This window comes from Camelina sativa, chromosome 5 (genome assembly GCF_030686135.1).
Source record: "Camelina sativa cultivar CO46 ecotype springtype chromosome 5, ASM3068613v1".
NCBI classification, from domain to species: domain Eukaryota; kingdom Viridiplantae; phylum Streptophyta; class Magnoliopsida; order Brassicales; family Brassicaceae; genus Camelina; species Camelina sativa.
Window position 1 is genome coordinate 10,081,264 of NC_141884.1, and position 16,945 is coordinate 10,098,208.

The window sequence follows — 16,945 nt, forward strand, 5'->3', positions numbered from 1 at the left end:
ATTTCAACTAAAATAAATTGTTGTGCTTTAGTGAAGGGCGTGGAGAACTCAAGTTGTTGAGTCCATTCGAAGTTTAGGCAGAGTAATTTGATAAAGTTTGGATGTTATGTCACTAATCGAGAATCAAGTTGTGATCTGAAACCTATTCTCTAATGATCCCAAAATGGGACAAAAATAATGAAAAATGTACATAGTTTAATAAAACTTAAAAGTACATCGTTATACTCTTTTTCTATAATTAATCTCCATAATTAAAAATAAACCGTAATATTGGTTGAAAAACAAAAACTTCATGAGGAGGGTCAAAAGATGGCTTCCTACATATGCATATGTGGGTGAATTCTTTGCAACGACCGTCGGTAACACCTTCGCGGTTTCGCTAATGCATACTTGTCGACAATTCCTCCATTTCATACACATGCCCTTCCAGTTTAGTTCAGGTTCTTCTCTTTGCTTCACACATATGTTGTCCGCGTCAACCATATCTATATCTCTGATTATTTTTATGTTTTTATTGAATAAGAAATGACGCAAACTTTTGTCACTACTACAACCATTTTTATATATGGTACCCATCCAATGCCTAATAATTTTCATGTAACGCCTAAATAGCTGTAACCAAAATTGATTTTCATGTAACGCCTAAATAGCTGTAACCAAAATTGATGATAAATATACCTTTGCAAAAAAATCAAATATTAGTGATAAAATTTGCGATAAATTTTGAAAGTTATGTAAAATTTATTTGTTTTACAATAGCCTATCGATTTTTTTAGCTACAAAAGTCCATCGCAAATTAGGAGAATATTTATAGTTATATTGTGGACCTATTCTACAACATCATCAAATACTAAAATTAATTAGTAGACGCATAAACCATTGTATTAACTTAAAAGGGGATTTTAGTACTATATGTTTTAGTAGTTTTGGTTATAACGTAACTACGTACTTAATATTGTGAGCTGTGACCAACTATAATTGCATTCCTGGTGTGGCGGGCGAGAAGTATGATTAAGAAAACAAAAATGGTTGAGCTTAACTGCATTGCATGTCTTTGGTTAACAACTACTTAAGATATAATTTTTGAAATTGAAGTTTACTTGTAAAAAATTAGTGTGAGAATGTCGCATTTTATAGTAAACACACACGCACCTGCACACACGTGTATAGTTTCTGTATTTGTTTTTTGGTCAACGTGTATGAAGCTCTATTGGTATCGGAGCAACGTATTCTCTTTCTCGATGAATACGACAATGAAGAACAATGGAAACATGTGAAATAAAATCTGATATTTTAAGGAAAATATCTGCAAAATGCATACGATAGCGTTTGTGTTCTTATATATTTGTAGTCTGTACGTATACTAGTCAAAGAAATAAATGTTGATATCTTTTTCTTTTATAAAGGAAAAAAAAACTTTTTTTTGACATCCATAATTATAAATTCTTCAAGTTAATTTCATCGTAAACTTTAAATTTACAAAATAGTTATATTAAATTTACAAAAGAAATTCTTTAAATAAGTTTTCATTATAAATATATTGAGTATTTATTTTGTAGCTAGTAAAGCTAGTAGGAGGAGTATGTATTACTAATTTACGAAATAAAAATATCATAAAGCTCTCTACATAATTCTCGTGTAATATACTACTAATATTTAATTAGAATTCCTGAACTTAATAATATCATAAATAAAAGAATAAATTAGGTTGGCTGGTGAATCTGGTTTCTATGTTTGCTTGTAAATAAAAAGAAAAGTTTAGTGACGCTTCACACTTGTAAAATTAATTTTTATGTTGGATTCACATGTTTGTTTGGCTGTTTGTTACATAAAATATAATGTTTTATAACATTTTATTTTAATAATGAACTGTATGTTATGGTTTCACAGTTAATGATTGAGTAAATCCACTAGTAAACATATCCGAGATCTAGATGCAATCTTCTTATTCACATCCATCAATAGTTGGACCATCCAATCCAATGAAGAAGGTCCCGATAACCGGTCACCGGCACATATGTCTTCGGAAAAGACGAAACTCTCTTTACTAAAATACTTAAGTGCCGTCTTCACTTTCTCAACCTAGTTGTTTAGTCCTTTGAGATCAACAAAGACTCTCTTCGTCTACCAAAGGTCATCATCATCTCTTTTCTTTTTTCTTCGTCCTTTTTTTTTAATCTTCTCAGCAATTCTCATTCGATCTTCTCTACAGTTTTTGTTAAACGATGAGGAGGTGCTATTCCAAATTCACTGCTTACCACTTGGGTTTCAAAAATTCCAACTTTCTCCTGGTAAATTTCCAAACTTTTTCTCTATTTCCTTTTGCTGATTTCTCTCTCTTCTGCTAATGGGTTTCGATTTCTCCACTCAAAGTTGGTTGCTTTTTTCGAATTGGTTTTAAGGAATTAAGAGACCATGAAATGTTAATATATGTGTGTGCTGATGTGAAAATCAATTCTTCTTAATTGTGGTCTCTTCCCTTCTTGTGTATGCAGTTTGGTTCAGGCTCTGTGACAAGAACTATTGCTACTACTAGTGAGCGTTCGTTTAGCAATTATGCAGCTCAGGTTGATCAGAGTCAGACCAAAGATAATCCAGTTTCTGACATGTTGATTGATTCTTTTGGTCGGTTACATACCTACTTGAGGATATCTTTGACTGAGCGCTGTAACCTCCGGTGTCAGTACTGTATGCCCTCTGAAGGTGTGGAACTTACTCCTAATTCTGACTTGTTGTCACAGTCTGAGATTGTTAGGTTGGCTGGTCTTTTTGTTTCTGCTGGGGTTAACAAGATTAGGTTGACTGGTGGTGAGCCTACCGTTAGAAAAGACATCGAAGAGATTTGTATGCAGTTGTCTAGCTTAAAAGGGTTGAAGAATTTGGCTATCACTACCAACGGTATCACTCTTGCTAGAAAGCTACCAAAGCTTCAAGAATGTGGCCTTGATTCGCTAAATATTAGCTTGGATACTCTTGTTCCAGCAAAGTTTGAGTTTCTGACTAGACGTAAAGGGCACGATAGGGTTATGAAATCGATTGATACTGCTATTGAGCTTGGATACGATCCTGTGAAAGTATGTTAATATAATCCCTCCCTCATTTTTTTTTCCATTTGATTGCCAGCAGAACGTTATTTGATGGTGGAGAGTGTTTTTTTGTATCGTCCTTGGTCTTCTTGACAGGTCAATTGTGTTGTCATGAGGGGATTGAATGATGATGAGATTTGTGATTTTGTGGAGTTGACACGCGATAAGCCAATTAATGTTCGGTTCATTGAGTTTATGCCCTTTGATGGAAATGTTTGGAATGTAAAGAAACTTGTGCCTTATGCAGAAGTGATGGATAAAGTGGTAAGGTAGAATTTTCTCAAAATGTTTGGCCTTTTTGGGAGATTAGTCAACGTTTCCTTGAGCATTTTCATGATTGGTTTCAGTTGTTATGGTAAACAGGTCAAGGGCTTTCCGAGTATAAAACGTATGCAAGATCACCCTACTGAAACAGCTAAGAACTTTACGATCGATGGGCATTGCGGTTCTGTTTCTTTCATCACATCCATGACAGAACACTTCTGTGCTGGCTGCAATAGATTAAGACTTCTTGCAGATGGGAACTTCAAAGTTTGCTTGTTTGGTCCTTCAGAGGTATCCAAACCTTTTTTTGTTGCTGAAAGTTAGTAATTGTTTGATTTAAGTGGCTGAGTTACAAGTGTGAAATAACTTGATTACCGGTACACTTGTGGATTCGTGGTTGCTTCTCAATAATGTTAAGAATGATATTCATGTTGTTACCTGTAAACAGGTTAGTTTGAGAGATCCTCTCCGGTCTGGTGCTGATGACGAGGCGCTAAGGGAAATTATAGGCGCTGCTGTATGAATTCTTTAGTTGCTTCATCTGGTTTTACCAATCGTTACGAAATCATTCCTCTATTTTCGGTTGTATTTGAGACTTAACAATTCACAATGGGTTTCAGGTGAAGAGGAAGAAAGCCGCACACGCTGGAATGCTTGACATTGCCAAAACAGCTAATAGACCAATGATACACATCGGTGGCTAAGCTCCACTGACGTAAGTTCCTGAAGCCATTGTTTATGTTTAACGAGAACCTGCAATCAATTAATGTTTGAACATTACTACCAACCAGATAAGCATTAGACCAACAAAATATCTGACTTGTTATGTAACTCATAAAAGTTGAAACTTCGCTTTCTCGAACCAATTTTTTATCTTTGTTTTGATTTAAGGGGATCTCGGTAACAGTCTTTGATGCATTGAACCGTTTAACGTACTCTGCATACCGTATCACGTTGTTTTCCTCTTTACAGGTTGGTCAGGTTCCTGAAAAAATACACTACAAGGAACATTAAGTTTTATATCTTGTAAGAATCTATCCGCTGCTCCCAACTCTGTGCCAAACTTTTTTGCAAACAACAAGACTGAAGAGTTTTCTCAATATGTTTCTTCTCTGTAACACTGTACAGGAACTCAGTATCATCACTACATGAACCTTTTTCTTATTTATTGCAAAGTACCTTTCTTTTTTACGAAAATAAATCAATCTAAGATACATATAGAGAAGGGATTTTAACCTTTACTAGGTTTTTATATCCCTGATCGTTTCCTATTTACACAATTTGTCGATTGTCCTTGAGGTTGCAGTAAAAAAATCATATAAAAATAGAAATTGAACAATCGTCGATTTATTTCTGAAATGGTAAATCACTTGAACTGAAACACCTAGTAGAAAAATCTAGAGAGAACGTGAGGTACTTACGTTGCTATGCACATACAGTAAGTTCAATCTGAAAATCTTCTTCTTATAAGTTCTTAAGCCACTTCTGATAAGTCTAGAGTTAGATAATGCATTCCAAAACATGCTATTCTAGGTGGTAGTTCAATGTAATTATACGTCTATAGCATTCATACAAATATTTTTCTTCGACTGAAGAACTTAGCATACAGTCTTCTTTACTTACATTTGTCACCTGCCAGAGAAAGATATCAAAATTGTAAGAAACAAGTACTTTGTATCCATGCACATACGAAAGGTTAGATTATATGGTGTCTATATCACAAGCCATAACGAATGGTGATGAGACATCCCAAATGGATTGAAACCATCAGTAAACAATCCCAGATACACGTTACAAGGTTCTTTAGCAAATTGAGGATTTTATTCTTGAAAATACTTCCACTCCGCTGCATCAGAAGGATGACTCATTTCTCCCACATTTGCTTGGTGCTCGGCATGCCATCACATTGCTGCTGCAGTCTTGTGACTCTGATACATTCTCTTCAGTTTATCAGCAATAGGTAAGTACCATATACAACTATATGGTGCTTTTATTCTGCATTGGTCATTCTTAGGCTTCCATCTTGGTGCACCACAAAACAAACATTTTTCTTCTTTTTTTGTCATCTTTCTAGAATAACATACAATTGTTTATACAAACATCAATTGTATGATATGTGAGTCCTAAATTGCGCATCAATTTCTCTGTCTCGTAATGAGAACCCGTAGCCTAGTTTCCTTCTGGTAAATAATCACTCAACATTTCACATACTGAATCTACTAACTTTTCACTCATATTATAATTTGCCTTATTTCGCATGACTCTAGCAGCTAAGGATAATTGTGAGTGACCTTCACGACAACCATCATATATTGGATTTTTTGCACTTTCTAACAAGTCATAGAATTTTTTGACTGGTTAAGTACGGGTTCTTTTACATTCTGATAACCCCCATCCCATTGATAGTTATCATCAAAACTCACATTAGAAGGAAATGCATCATTCACCATATCCACATATCTATCTTCTACTACATTACCTACTTTCTCACTCCCATTAATAAATGTCGGATCAGCAGTACTCGTTCCTATATCCATATTAATTTTTTCCCCATGCTTATACCAGACATAATAATCTGGCATAAACCCATAACTAAAAAGATGATTCCAAATTTTCATCCCCAGAAAACGCTTCCCGTTTTTGCAGTTACTACAAGGGCAAAAAAAACTTACCCCGTTTTCTTGTGCAAATGGCTAACTATTTGCAAATTGCATGAACTGCTCCATCCCGGCTCTGAACTCTTCTGAAAATTTTTCCGTCACCTCATCGATCCTCTTGTACATCCACTCCCGGAAATTACTATAATTGTAACTTCATGACATTATTATAAATCTCTATGACCATGTTTTTTTAGTGTTGCTTTGTGTTTATGTGAATGAGGAGAAAAACTCGTGAGCTGAGTTTATATAGGCATATTTAGCGACAAAAAAGTGACTATATCACGTAGTCACTAAAAACATGTACACCTAACCCGGAATGAGAAAAACGTGTTTTAAACCAACTTTTAGCGACCGCATTGCTACAAAATTCCAACCCACCGAAAGTGTCGCAATTTAGTCGCTAAATTTATGACTATTTTAAGGACTATTGTATTAGTCGCTAATTTGGTGACTATTAGGGGACAATATTCACAACTTCCTTATTTCATCGCTATTTAGTTGCCATTTAGCGACAAATATTTTTTGTTGCAAATTAGCGACTAATAAACGACTACGTTGTATTTGTCACCAAACAGTCGCCAGATAGTAGCGAAATAGTCGCTAAATTTACCGACTATGGTATTAGTCGCCAACTATAGTCGGAAATACCCTGTTTCTTGTACTGGGAGATGTAATCGTTGAGCTTCTGTTCGATCATGTTTCGAATGATGTGGCCATGAGGGATCGAGAGATCGAACAAGAAAGCTCTGGTAATTGACTGGACACCACATAGTTCGGTCATTAAGCTGCAGAGATTAACACCGGCTAGAATGCTAGGTTGTTGGTTACAAATGTTAGGAATGTTGTATAGTTGGTATGTTTCCGCTTTGCATATTGGTTGTTATTGGTTCAATGATGATTTGTGGTCTCGTGGGTTTAATTAAGTATTATGGGACGCTTAATTATGATATATATATATATATATATATATATATAAGAAAAAGGGTCGATTGTTTCATATATATATATATATATGTGCTAGATTGTTTTCTATATATTTATCTCTTGATCTAGTAAAGTTTGCAAAATAGATATGTTTTTTTATTTATCTAGAATAAAAATTTTCCACACCACTTATAGTATTTTTTTACAAATTTTACTCAAAAGATTTTATATTCTTAATTTTTAAATGAAATTTTGTAGATTTTTAGTATATTCTAAAATTATAATATACTCCCTCCGTTTCACAAAGAGTGTCATTTTGACACATCTTCTTTGTTACAAAAAGAGTGTCATTTTATGTTTTCAATGCAGTTTTAAAGATCAAATTCTTTTTTTTATCCCTATAATTTGAGCTAATTAATTAGAAAGAGAAAAATTTTAGTGCATTTATAAAGGGTAAAATAGAAATTTAGATAATTTTCTTAATTTGTGTGCATTATGTCAAAATGACACTCTTTGTGAAACAGAGGGAGTAGTAAAATATTAAAATATGTTTATCAACATTAATCATATCCACAACCACAAGTAGTATATTATATTAAAAACTAAATCCACAAGTATATAATTTTTAACATTTTATCTATATTATATAACTTATCAGTAATATTTATCAGCTTATCTTATTATACTAAGCTTTGTTTCAAAGTTACTCATTAACAATCTTGTGACACGTGTCAATTTATCAATAAAATATCAACACTTGTTTAATTCTATTAGAATATTTAATAATTAAAAAATATAAAAGAGTCAAATTTATCGAACAAAGCTTAGTAGCCATATATTGTAAAATAGAGCTAGTTTTGAGTACATGTATAGATATCTTAGACTCTTAGACTTAGTGATAGATTAAAATTAAATTACTTTTTTTTTAAAACAAATAAATTAAAATATTTATAACTATTTAATATTTTGTTTAGGTAGAATTACATAGCACAAGGCTTCATGCACATACATTTTTTGTTGTCAAAGAAATCTTCTCCTTTGCATTGACCATCAGGGAAACCTTCGCTCATACATACTCGCTTGCAAATCCTCCAGCTCACGCAAAATCCGCGGTAGTTGAGGCTTTGGGCTTCGCACATTTGGGGTTGTCCTTCAACCATCTTTATCACACCTATATAAGACCATATCAACAATAAGAATTCAATAGTATAACCAAAAGAATCCATATATTTCAGTAGATTTGTTTAGAGCTAGTGGGAAGATAGATTAGTATACCTGGTCCGAGAACAAGTAGGATCAGGAAGAAGAGTGTAGAGATAAACTGCATAGAGCTCTTCATTTTTCTTTTTCTTTGATAACTGATTAAGCGAGAGAATTAAGAGAAAACAAGTAAAGAGCTCTTGATGTTTAAATCAAACTTGTAAGAAATTATGTGAAAAAGGTTCACATTTTATAGTAAACAGAAGCATGAAGCTTAGTTGGTAAAAATATCAAAGTATATTATTTATCAATGTGAAAATGAAGATTAATGAAGATATATGGAAAAAAAGCTACAAATGAAGTATACTAATGAAGATAGAGCTCTTTATATCTATCTTGATCTAGTAAACATGTAAAATAGATATGTTTTTATAATTTACTTACAAGAAAATTATTCCACTTCACATATCTGGTAATTTCTTAAAAAATTTACTCAAAAGATTTTATTTTTTAAAATTTGAAATAAATTTTTGTAGTTTTTTCTTATATTTTAAAATTAAAATTTTAATATAGATAAGTATTAAATTATGTTTATCAATATTGGGCATGCCCATCAGTAATACTCAAATGAGTGGCTCTAAGTTTTAATAATATTAAAAATAATACTAATCTAAGCTTAGATTTTCACTCCCTTGTTTTTATTTTTTCTCCTCCCATTAGTCATCCTTAAATATGGGTGTGTTATATAATTTTTTATTAAAAATGTTTTAAGTATAAAAAATCACCTCAAACAATCAAACAAACAAACCTGCTTCACTAATCCAAATGAGGTAACGAGTCTTTGCATCAAATACATAGCTGTATTTCTAATCATACATGTGAGGTGAGAGCATCAAATAACGATATGCAAATTCACAGGTTCTTGTTCTCTTTGTACTAAACCTTTGCAGCTGCACTCCAAACGTCAAAGATGTCTCCGATAACGCTTTATGAACAAGTCTGAGATCACCTTTGCAGCTGCATTCCTTTTTCAATGAATTAGCAATGAGTGCTCCGGTGACTGCCTAAACTCAACTTTCAAATGATAACTAGGGAAAATATAAGATATTAAACATCTCTAAGAAACATGTACCTGAACTTGTTTTATTGGAAACACACAGGCTTTGTGGTTGTCAAAAGAGATGGATCGCACCAATCACTTTGCTTCTCATGGACAGTGACCTGGAACTGCTGGATAAACATGTTTTTCTGCAACAAAAACAAAAAATAATTACACCATTTTCTCACATAAAGAGAAATCCAATATTCTCAATTCGATTCTATCAATTCTGTCTCTCATCCTCACCACAATCACTACATACATTGTTGAACCATCAACCAGCTAATACATACTCAACACAACCATATTTGGGTAAGTTATTGCTGCTAAAAATCAAGGTCAAGTTATGGAAAAGAGTAACGAGACCCACTCCAAACCCATGAAGAAAACTGAGTTATAGGTGATATCTCAGTTTCTTTTACTTTAATCACTTGCTCCTACACACACATAACACACACATCACAATCACAATCAAATCCAAGAAAGCCACACTAAATCTGATCTTAGTTATTGTCAATTACCTAAATCTAGAAATCTAACAAATTAATCGACTTACCATGATCTTCTTGACCTTAGACACCACTGAACAACAAACTCAATGGTAAATGAATGAGAGAGGGTTAAAAACCTATGATACTTTTCATCATCAATTTCAATTCTTTGGCTCATTGGTTTCACTAATTAATGGCTTGAACATTAATCAATTACACCTAAACTACAAAAAGGAGCAAGTAAGACAAATTCGAAGAAAGGTTGAAAATCAATATATGGATATGAAAACAAAGAAAGAACAAAACGGCTTACACCTAACAACGACATCTCCTTGTGATCTAATTAACATGGAGACACTTTTGTGGCAATTTAGTTCCCCATGAATACCAACCCTCTCCACATAAGCATTCAATTCATCAAATACACCACAGCGTAGACGAAAGACACAATTTTTACACAAACCCAGAATAAATTGAATCATTCAAGTCAACAAGTCGAACAAGATGTAGAAAAAAAAAATCAAATTTAGACGAACCCAGTTAAAACGGAAGCAATCAAACAATCAAATTTACACGAACATGAGTCAATTGTTTGTTATTATTTGGAAACCAATCAGAAAATTGAATTGTTTTGTTTTCGTCGATTTTGGTAAATCGAAAGAGAGAGAGGGAAGCAACTGAACAAAAGAGAAAGAGAAAAACCAAAAATAAAACAAAATAAACTGTAACCACTAGATAAATTTTACATTTTGTTCAAAAAAATAAAAAATAAATAAGTGACCCGTGTATGTGAGTATCTACTATCTAAAACACTCTGTGCATAGGGAAATTTCCGATTAAAACATTATTTTCATTCATTTTATTATTAAAAAATAAAAGACATCCTCAAAATATAACTGATAGGGATGCTTTTAGACTTAGTGATGGATTAAAATTAAATTACTCTTTTTTCTTTTGAACAAATAAATTAAAATATTTATAACAGTATAATATTTTGTTTAGGTAGAATTACATAGCACAAGGCTTCAAGCAGTAACATTTCCTGTCAACGAATCCTGTGCATTTATCATCAGGGAAACCTTCACTCATACACACTCGCCTGCAAGTTTTCCATTTCTCGCAAAATCCAGTGAAGTTGATGCTTTTGGTTTTGCACATTTGGGGTTGTCCTTCAACCATCTTCATCACACCTATATAAGACCATATCAACAATAAGAATTCAATAGTATAACCAAAAGAATTCATATATTTCAGTAGATTTGTTTAGAGCTAGTGGGAAGATAGATTTGTATACCTGGTCCGACAACAAGTAGGATTAGGAAGAAGAGTGTAGAGATAAACTGCATAGAACTCTTTATTTTTCTTTTTCTTTGATAACTGATTAAGCGAGAGAACTAAGATAAAACAAGTAAAGAGCTCTTGATGTTTAAATCAAACTTGTAAGAAATTATGTGTAAAGATTAGCATTTTATAGTAAACAGAAGCATACAGCTTAATTGGTAAAAATATCAAAGTATATTATTAATCACTGTGAAAATGAAGATTAATGAAGATATATGGAATAATTTCTACTGATGAAGTATATTAATGAAGATAGAGCTCTTTATATCTATCTCTTTTATCTATCTTGATCTAGTAAAAAATGTAAAATAGATATGTTTTTATAATTTACTTACAAGAAATTTTTTTATAGTTTACTTACAAGAAAATTATTCCACTTCACATATCTAGTAATTTCTTAAAAAATCTACTCAAAAGATTTTATATTCTTAAATTTAAAATAAAGTTTTGTAGATTTTTATTATATTTTATAATTAAAATTGTAATATAGATAGTATTAAAATATGTTTATAAATATTTATCATATCCTCATATTCTTAATCAGAAGCACATTTGGCAAAATAATATCTTTTTGTAAGATTTACATAATTAAATCCTTGACATCTGGATTGTCTTATTCGTTCTTCGAGACCTTTAATTTCTGAAATTTTTTTTGTAAACTTTTACCTTTCGGTTTGGACAACCAACCTTGGAGTTATCTTTCATATTAAATAAGGTAACAAGAGATGTTAAGCCAATCCTAATCGGTACGAAAAACAAAAAATGCAATCTATCAAAAATTATAAAATCTAAATATTAATCAAAAGATAATAAAATAAAACACAAAAATCACAACATACATATTTTCTTAATAATTATTAAAAAAATTATTTTCCTTGTATCACCGATTAAAATCTAGTTATATTTAAAACCTTATCCACAAGTAACATATAAATATATAAATATATAAATATATATATAATATTTTATTTATATTATAAAACTTTTCAACCAAAAATTTATAATGAAATTCCATGTACCTAAAACTTTTTCTTTTACTTATTAACTTATGTGTAGTGATGTTAATATGGGCGGACCCGGCCCGTTTAAATCCTGCCCGTTTAAACCCTTACCCGTTTAGCAGAAACGTTTTATACCCATTTAAACCCGAACCCGTTTGAACCCGAATCCGTTTAAACCAGTAAAACTTACACTAACCCGTAAGGCCCGTTTAAGCATTTTTTTTTCCACAAGCAAGCAATTTTTTCTTTTAATACTAATAACTGTTTTAAAATCTCTTACCTTGTTTTGTTAAAAAAATAAAATTCTTACCTTATCTCATTGATTCCTTGTAATCTTTTTTTGGGGAATTTGATTTAAAAGGACATTTTTTCTTCAATTTGTCCCATTATGCCTTCTACGCTAAATTTGTCATTATGCCTAAATTACCCTTTAAAAAAATGAAACTAATTTTTAAGCAATTTTAAAATTTCTGTCACCTAAAAACAAATTCTAGAAATAAGAAATAGGTTGCCATTAGGTGTTTTTGATGAAAAATTGGTGTTTTAACATTGAAAAAAAAATATTCTGCAACATTTAGAATACATTTTCTACTAATTGTATATATTCTGAAGATATTAGATTATAAATTCTACATACTATACATGTTCTAAATAATGTAGATTACAAATTCTTCGCACTCTACTTGTTCTGAAAACTTTAGAATCAATATATCTTCTAAAACTTTTAGATGTCGGATTTTGTATGTGTTCTACAGAAATTAGAATATATATTCTACACATAACTCTATATTCTTCAAATTTTAGAATTTGTTTTCTTCACTTTATACATATTCTACTGAAGTCAGAATATGAAATCTACATTTTATCATGTGTCCTGCGAAAATTAGAACACTAATTCTACACTTTACTCTATGTTCTCCATAATTTAGAAACTGAATCCGAAATTGAAGGAAACAAAATATTTACGTAATCCCGAAATTATGCTAATCATATATATTCTTAAGATTACGTTCTAACATGTTTAGAAAACGTGTTCTGAAAACATTAAACATTTTGAATCGATTTTGTTAAAGGTTTTTCAACATTTTCCTACGCTTGTGGGAGAAGCTACCGGAGTCGTCGATTCTCGCCGGTGGGAGAAGCTACCGGAGTCGTCGATTCTCGCCGGTGGTTTACAAAAGGGTGTCGATATCTCCTGAGAGAGAGAGAGAGTAATGTCGAGATTTTTTATTTTTGGTAGGCGAATAATGTCTAGATTTTGTAAAAAAAATGAGGAAATAGATTAAGAAAAAAGTATTTTTTTGATTAAATTTAGGAAGTATACAAAAAAGAAGAAATACAGAAAAAGGAAATTTTGGTTTTTTATACAATTAAGAGTTTAATTGAGTTATTAAGGGTATAATTGAGTTATTAAGGGTATAATTGAAATTTTTCTGTATTCTAAAACCTATTCTACCAAACTTCAAAAAAAAAAAAAGCATAATGGCACAAATTGAAGAAAAAATGTCTTTTTAAATCAATTTCCCCTCTTTTTTTAGTCAAATTCACAATATATTTGGTATTTAACTTTATCTTTAATTAATTGATTAAATTGATTTTTGTAAAAAATTAATTAGATTAACAAAGAGTAAACTAAAAAACCTAGTGATTGGCCGGAGCTAGCTTGTAAACTTTACACCGTCGATCACCTCCTTTTTTTCTTCACCAGCCACCAGCATCACCAGCCAACTCACTTTCACACAGCCTCCTAATTGTATCCCTACGGTGGCTATGTGCCAAACTTTAAGAATCAAAACGGCGATAATGGAGGAAGAGACAAAGAGGCTCGGAGGCTGAAGCAGAGTGTTGGTGAGTTTATTAGAGGAGAAGACGTTGAAGTTCAGAGGCATTTGCAGCGAGAGATTCGGAGAAGATAGATGTTTTGAAAACCCTAGTCATAAATGGCAGTGTTTTGGTAAAATAAAGTTATCATTTCTTTTAACGGCTACCCGTTTACTTTAGATCAAGCCCCGTTACACCGTGGGTTTAAACGGATCTACCCATTTAGACCCTGTTTAAACAGTGGACGATTTTGAGAGGATGAGATACACCAAAGCTTGAACCAGAGCAAATAAGGCCACCTTCATTAACATTGTTCCCAAGCCTCCATCCATTTGTTGTAATAGATAGAAATACCTATTATAAGAGTTTTGATAAGACAAAAGAGTTAATTATGGGTGGTCGAGCTAACAAATTTTTTTTTTTCTTTCTTTCTTGGGGGCTGTGTCAAAATTTGAAGATGAGCTTTGAGATTGAAGATTTTAAGTTGATGCTGAAAATTTTCATTGTATTTATAGAGAAGGCGAGCGCCTTGCGTATTTGACCAGAGGCAGAGACGTGGAAGTAACGGACATGGACATAATACTGTTACTTAGACCTTATCCGGTCAAATGGAAGGACACGCAATATTTTTCTAGAACCCATAACGTGAAAAGTAATATTTTAAGTACGTGATCGGTGATTGAACACCAACTCATTGAAACGACTGCACCCGGATTCACAATCTTAACATCGGACACACGGGAAACAATCTCACCAGAACTCTATAATTCTGACAAGACAACCGGCATTAACAGCTTCTTACAAAAGTTCCACAAATACTAGCTAAAGCAAAATATTTCATACTTTACAGCGACAAATAGTAATCATATAAATGTACTTAAGTTCCACAAGCATTTTACATTTATAGACTCTGATTACTCCTCTAACTGGTCACTTCGTTAATCAATTACACCTAAACTACAAAAAGGAGCAAGTAAGACAAATACAAAGAAAGGTTGAAAATCAATATATGGATAATAGGCATATGAAAACAAAGAAAGAACAAAACGGCTTACACCTAACAACGACATCTACTTGTGATCTATTTAACATGGAGACACTTTTGTGGCAATTTAGTTCCCCATGAATACCAACCCTCTCGACATAAGCATTCAATTCATCAATTACACCACAACGTAGACGAAAGACACAATTTTTACAGTGGACCCAAAAAAAAAAAAAAAGACACAATTTTTACACAAACCCAGAATAAATTGAATCAGTCAACAAGTCGAACAAGATGTAGAAAAAAAAAATCAAATTTACACGAACCCAGTTAAAACGGAAGCAATCAAACAATCAAATTTACACGAACATGAGTCAATTGTTTGTTTTTATTTGGAAACCAATCAGAAAATTGATTGTTTTGTTTTCATCGATTTTGGTAAATCGAAAGAGAGAGAGGGAAGCAACTGAACAAAAGAGAAAGAGAAAAACCAAAAATAAAACAAAATAAACCGTAACCACTAGATAAGTGACACATTATGTGTCTGTGAGTATCTACTATCTAAAACACTCTGTGCATAGGGAAATTTCCGATTAAAACATTATTTTCATTCATTTTATGATTAAAAAATAAAAGACATCCTCAAAATATAACTGATGGGGATGCTCTTAGACTTAGTGATGGATTAAAATTAAATTACGCTTTTTTCTTTTAAACAAATAAATTAAAATATTTATAACAGTATAATATTTTGTTTAGGTAGAATTACATAGCACAAGACTTTATGCAGTAACATTTCCTGTGAAAGGTTCCTTTGCATTTACCATCAGGGAAACCTTCGCTCATACACACTCGCTTGCAAGTTCTCCATTTCTCGCAAAATCCAGTGAAGTTGATGCTTTCGGCTTCGCACATTTGGGGTTGTCCTTCAACCATCTTCATCACACCTATATAAGACCATATCAACAATAAGAATTCAATAGTATAACCAAAAGAATTCATATATTTCAGTAGATTTGTTTAGAGCTAGTGGGAAGATAGATTTGTATACCTGGTCCGACAACAAGTAGGATTAGGAAGAAGAGTATAGAGATAAACTGCATAGAACTCTTCATTTTTCTTTTTCTTTGATAACTGATTAAGCGAGAGGACTAAGAGAAAACAAGTAGAGAGCTCTTGATGTTTAAATCAAACTTGTAAGAAATTATGTGAAAAGGTTAGCATTTTATAGTAAACAGAAGCATACAGCTTAGTTGGTAAAAATATCAAAGTATATTATTAATCACTGTGAAAATGAAGATTAATGAAGATATATGGAATAAAATCTACTAATGAAGTATATTAATGAAGATAGAGCTCTTTATATCTATCTCTTTTATCTATCTTGATCTAGTAAAAAATGTAAACTAGATATGTTTTTATAATTTACTTACAAGAAAATTATTCCACTTCACATATCTAGTAATTTCTTAAAAAATCTACTCAAAAGATTTTATATTCTTAAATTTGAAATAAATTTTTGTAGATTTTTATTATATTTTATGTAACACCTGCGATCAGAATTGTGCGTTTTGGGCGAGGGTGTCGATCGACACCAAGTGGGTGTCGGTCGACACCATTGTTTTTCTGGTTCGACCAGTTCGATTTTATTATCGATTTGGACTGGTTTGGTTTAGGGAAAACCACTAAACCGAGATATTTAAGTGTTTTTTTGACCAGAAGGGTTTTGGGAAGTTCTTTTGTCGCCGTTTAACGCTTTTGAGAGAAAAAGAGGAAAAAATGTGTTCTTGAGCTTTTTGGTGATTTTTGGAGAGATTCTTGGCTGTTCTTGAGAGATTGGAAGCTAGGAAGGATCTAGAAGCTTGCTAGGAAGGTTGGATTCGTTGCTATTGGTCGAATCTTCCTGCAAAGAGGTGAGTGCATGACCATGGCTTATCTAAGCTAAGATCTCTAGTTTTTATGTGATTTGGTGCTTATGTGGTTGTTTCTTTGAGTTCTCTATGGTATTTCGTCGCTGCTTTGGCTGGGTTTGGCTTCTGGGAATGCATGGAGCGGATTGGAGAAGACTGGAGG

At 32.2% G+C, this 16,945-nt stretch overlaps 4 protein-coding genes across 11 annotated transcripts; 1 reads left to right on the forward strand and 3 right to left on the reverse strand.

Annotated features, from left to right (window-relative positions):
• Positions 1–1,777: 1,777 nt before the first annotated feature.
• On the forward strand, positions 1,778–4,551 carry LOC104786410 (GTP 3',8-cyclase). Of its 7 annotated transcripts, none has more exons than XR_015556628.1 (9): positions 1,900–2,133; positions 2,213–2,291; positions 2,496–3,074; positions 3,183–3,350; positions 3,450–3,641; positions 3,799–3,867; positions 3,971–4,065; positions 4,323–4,376; positions 4,479–4,551. XR_015556628.1 is itself a non-coding variant. In XM_087449768.1 (8 exons), the coding sequence occupies exons 2-7, from the start codon at positions 2,226–2,228 to the stop codon at positions 4,052–4,054; spliced, it is 1,158 nt and encodes a 385-aa protein (XP_087305894.1). In that variant the 5' UTR covers positions 1,778–2,133; positions 2,213–2,225; the 3' UTR covers positions 4,055–4,065; positions 4,323–4,551. The 7 variants fall into 7 exon arrangements, 3 of the variants coding, with proteins under 3 accessions (XP_087305894.1, XP_087305895.1, XP_087305893.1); XR_015556630.1 differs by having other exon boundaries at positions 1,948–2,133; positions 3,183–3,355; XR_015556627.1 differs by having other exon boundaries at positions 1,973–2,133; positions 3,183–3,355; positions 3,434–3,641.
• A 3,192-nt stretch (positions 4,552–7,743) lies between these two features.
• LOC104786411 (putative defensin-like protein 9) lies at positions 7,744–9,064 on the reverse strand. Of its 2 annotated transcripts, XM_019245826.2 has the most exons (3): positions 8,943–9,064; positions 8,210–8,292; positions 7,744–8,105 (listed from the first exon to the last, which is right to left on the reverse strand). In XM_019245826.2, exons 2-3 carry the CDS (start codon positions 8,271–8,273, stop codon positions 7,915–7,917), a joined length of 255 nt encoding a protein of 84 aa, XP_019101371.1. In that variant the 5' UTR covers positions 8,274–8,292; positions 8,943–9,064; the 3' UTR covers positions 7,744–7,914. The 2 variants fall into 2 exon arrangements, with proteins under 2 accessions (XP_019101371.1, XP_087305897.1); XM_087449771.1 differs by lacking the exon at positions 8,943–9,064 and having other exon boundaries at positions 8,210–8,373.
• A 1,489-nt stretch (positions 9,065–10,553) lies between these two features.
• LOC109132835 (putative defensin-like protein 9) lies at positions 10,554–11,117 on the reverse strand. The gene is made up of 2 exons (XM_019245261.2): positions 11,019–11,117; positions 10,554–10,914 (listed from the first exon to the last, which is right to left on the reverse strand). Exons 1-2 carry the CDS (start codon positions 11,068–11,070, stop codon positions 10,733–10,735), a joined length of 234 nt encoding a protein of 77 aa, XP_019100806.2. The 5' UTR covers positions 11,071–11,117; the 3' UTR covers positions 10,554–10,732.
• Positions 11,118–15,458: 4,341 nt separating this feature from the next.
• On the reverse strand, positions 15,459–16,060 carry LOC109133034 (putative defensin-like protein 9). Its single transcript, XM_019245566.2, has 2 exons — positions 15,924–16,060; positions 15,459–15,819 (listed from the first exon to the last, which is right to left on the reverse strand). The coding sequence occupies exons 1-2, from the start codon at positions 15,985–15,987 to the stop codon at positions 15,638–15,640; spliced, it is 246 nt and encodes an 81-aa protein (XP_019101111.1). The 5' UTR covers positions 15,988–16,060; the 3' UTR covers positions 15,459–15,637.
• Positions 16,061–16,945: the final 885 nt, after the last annotated feature.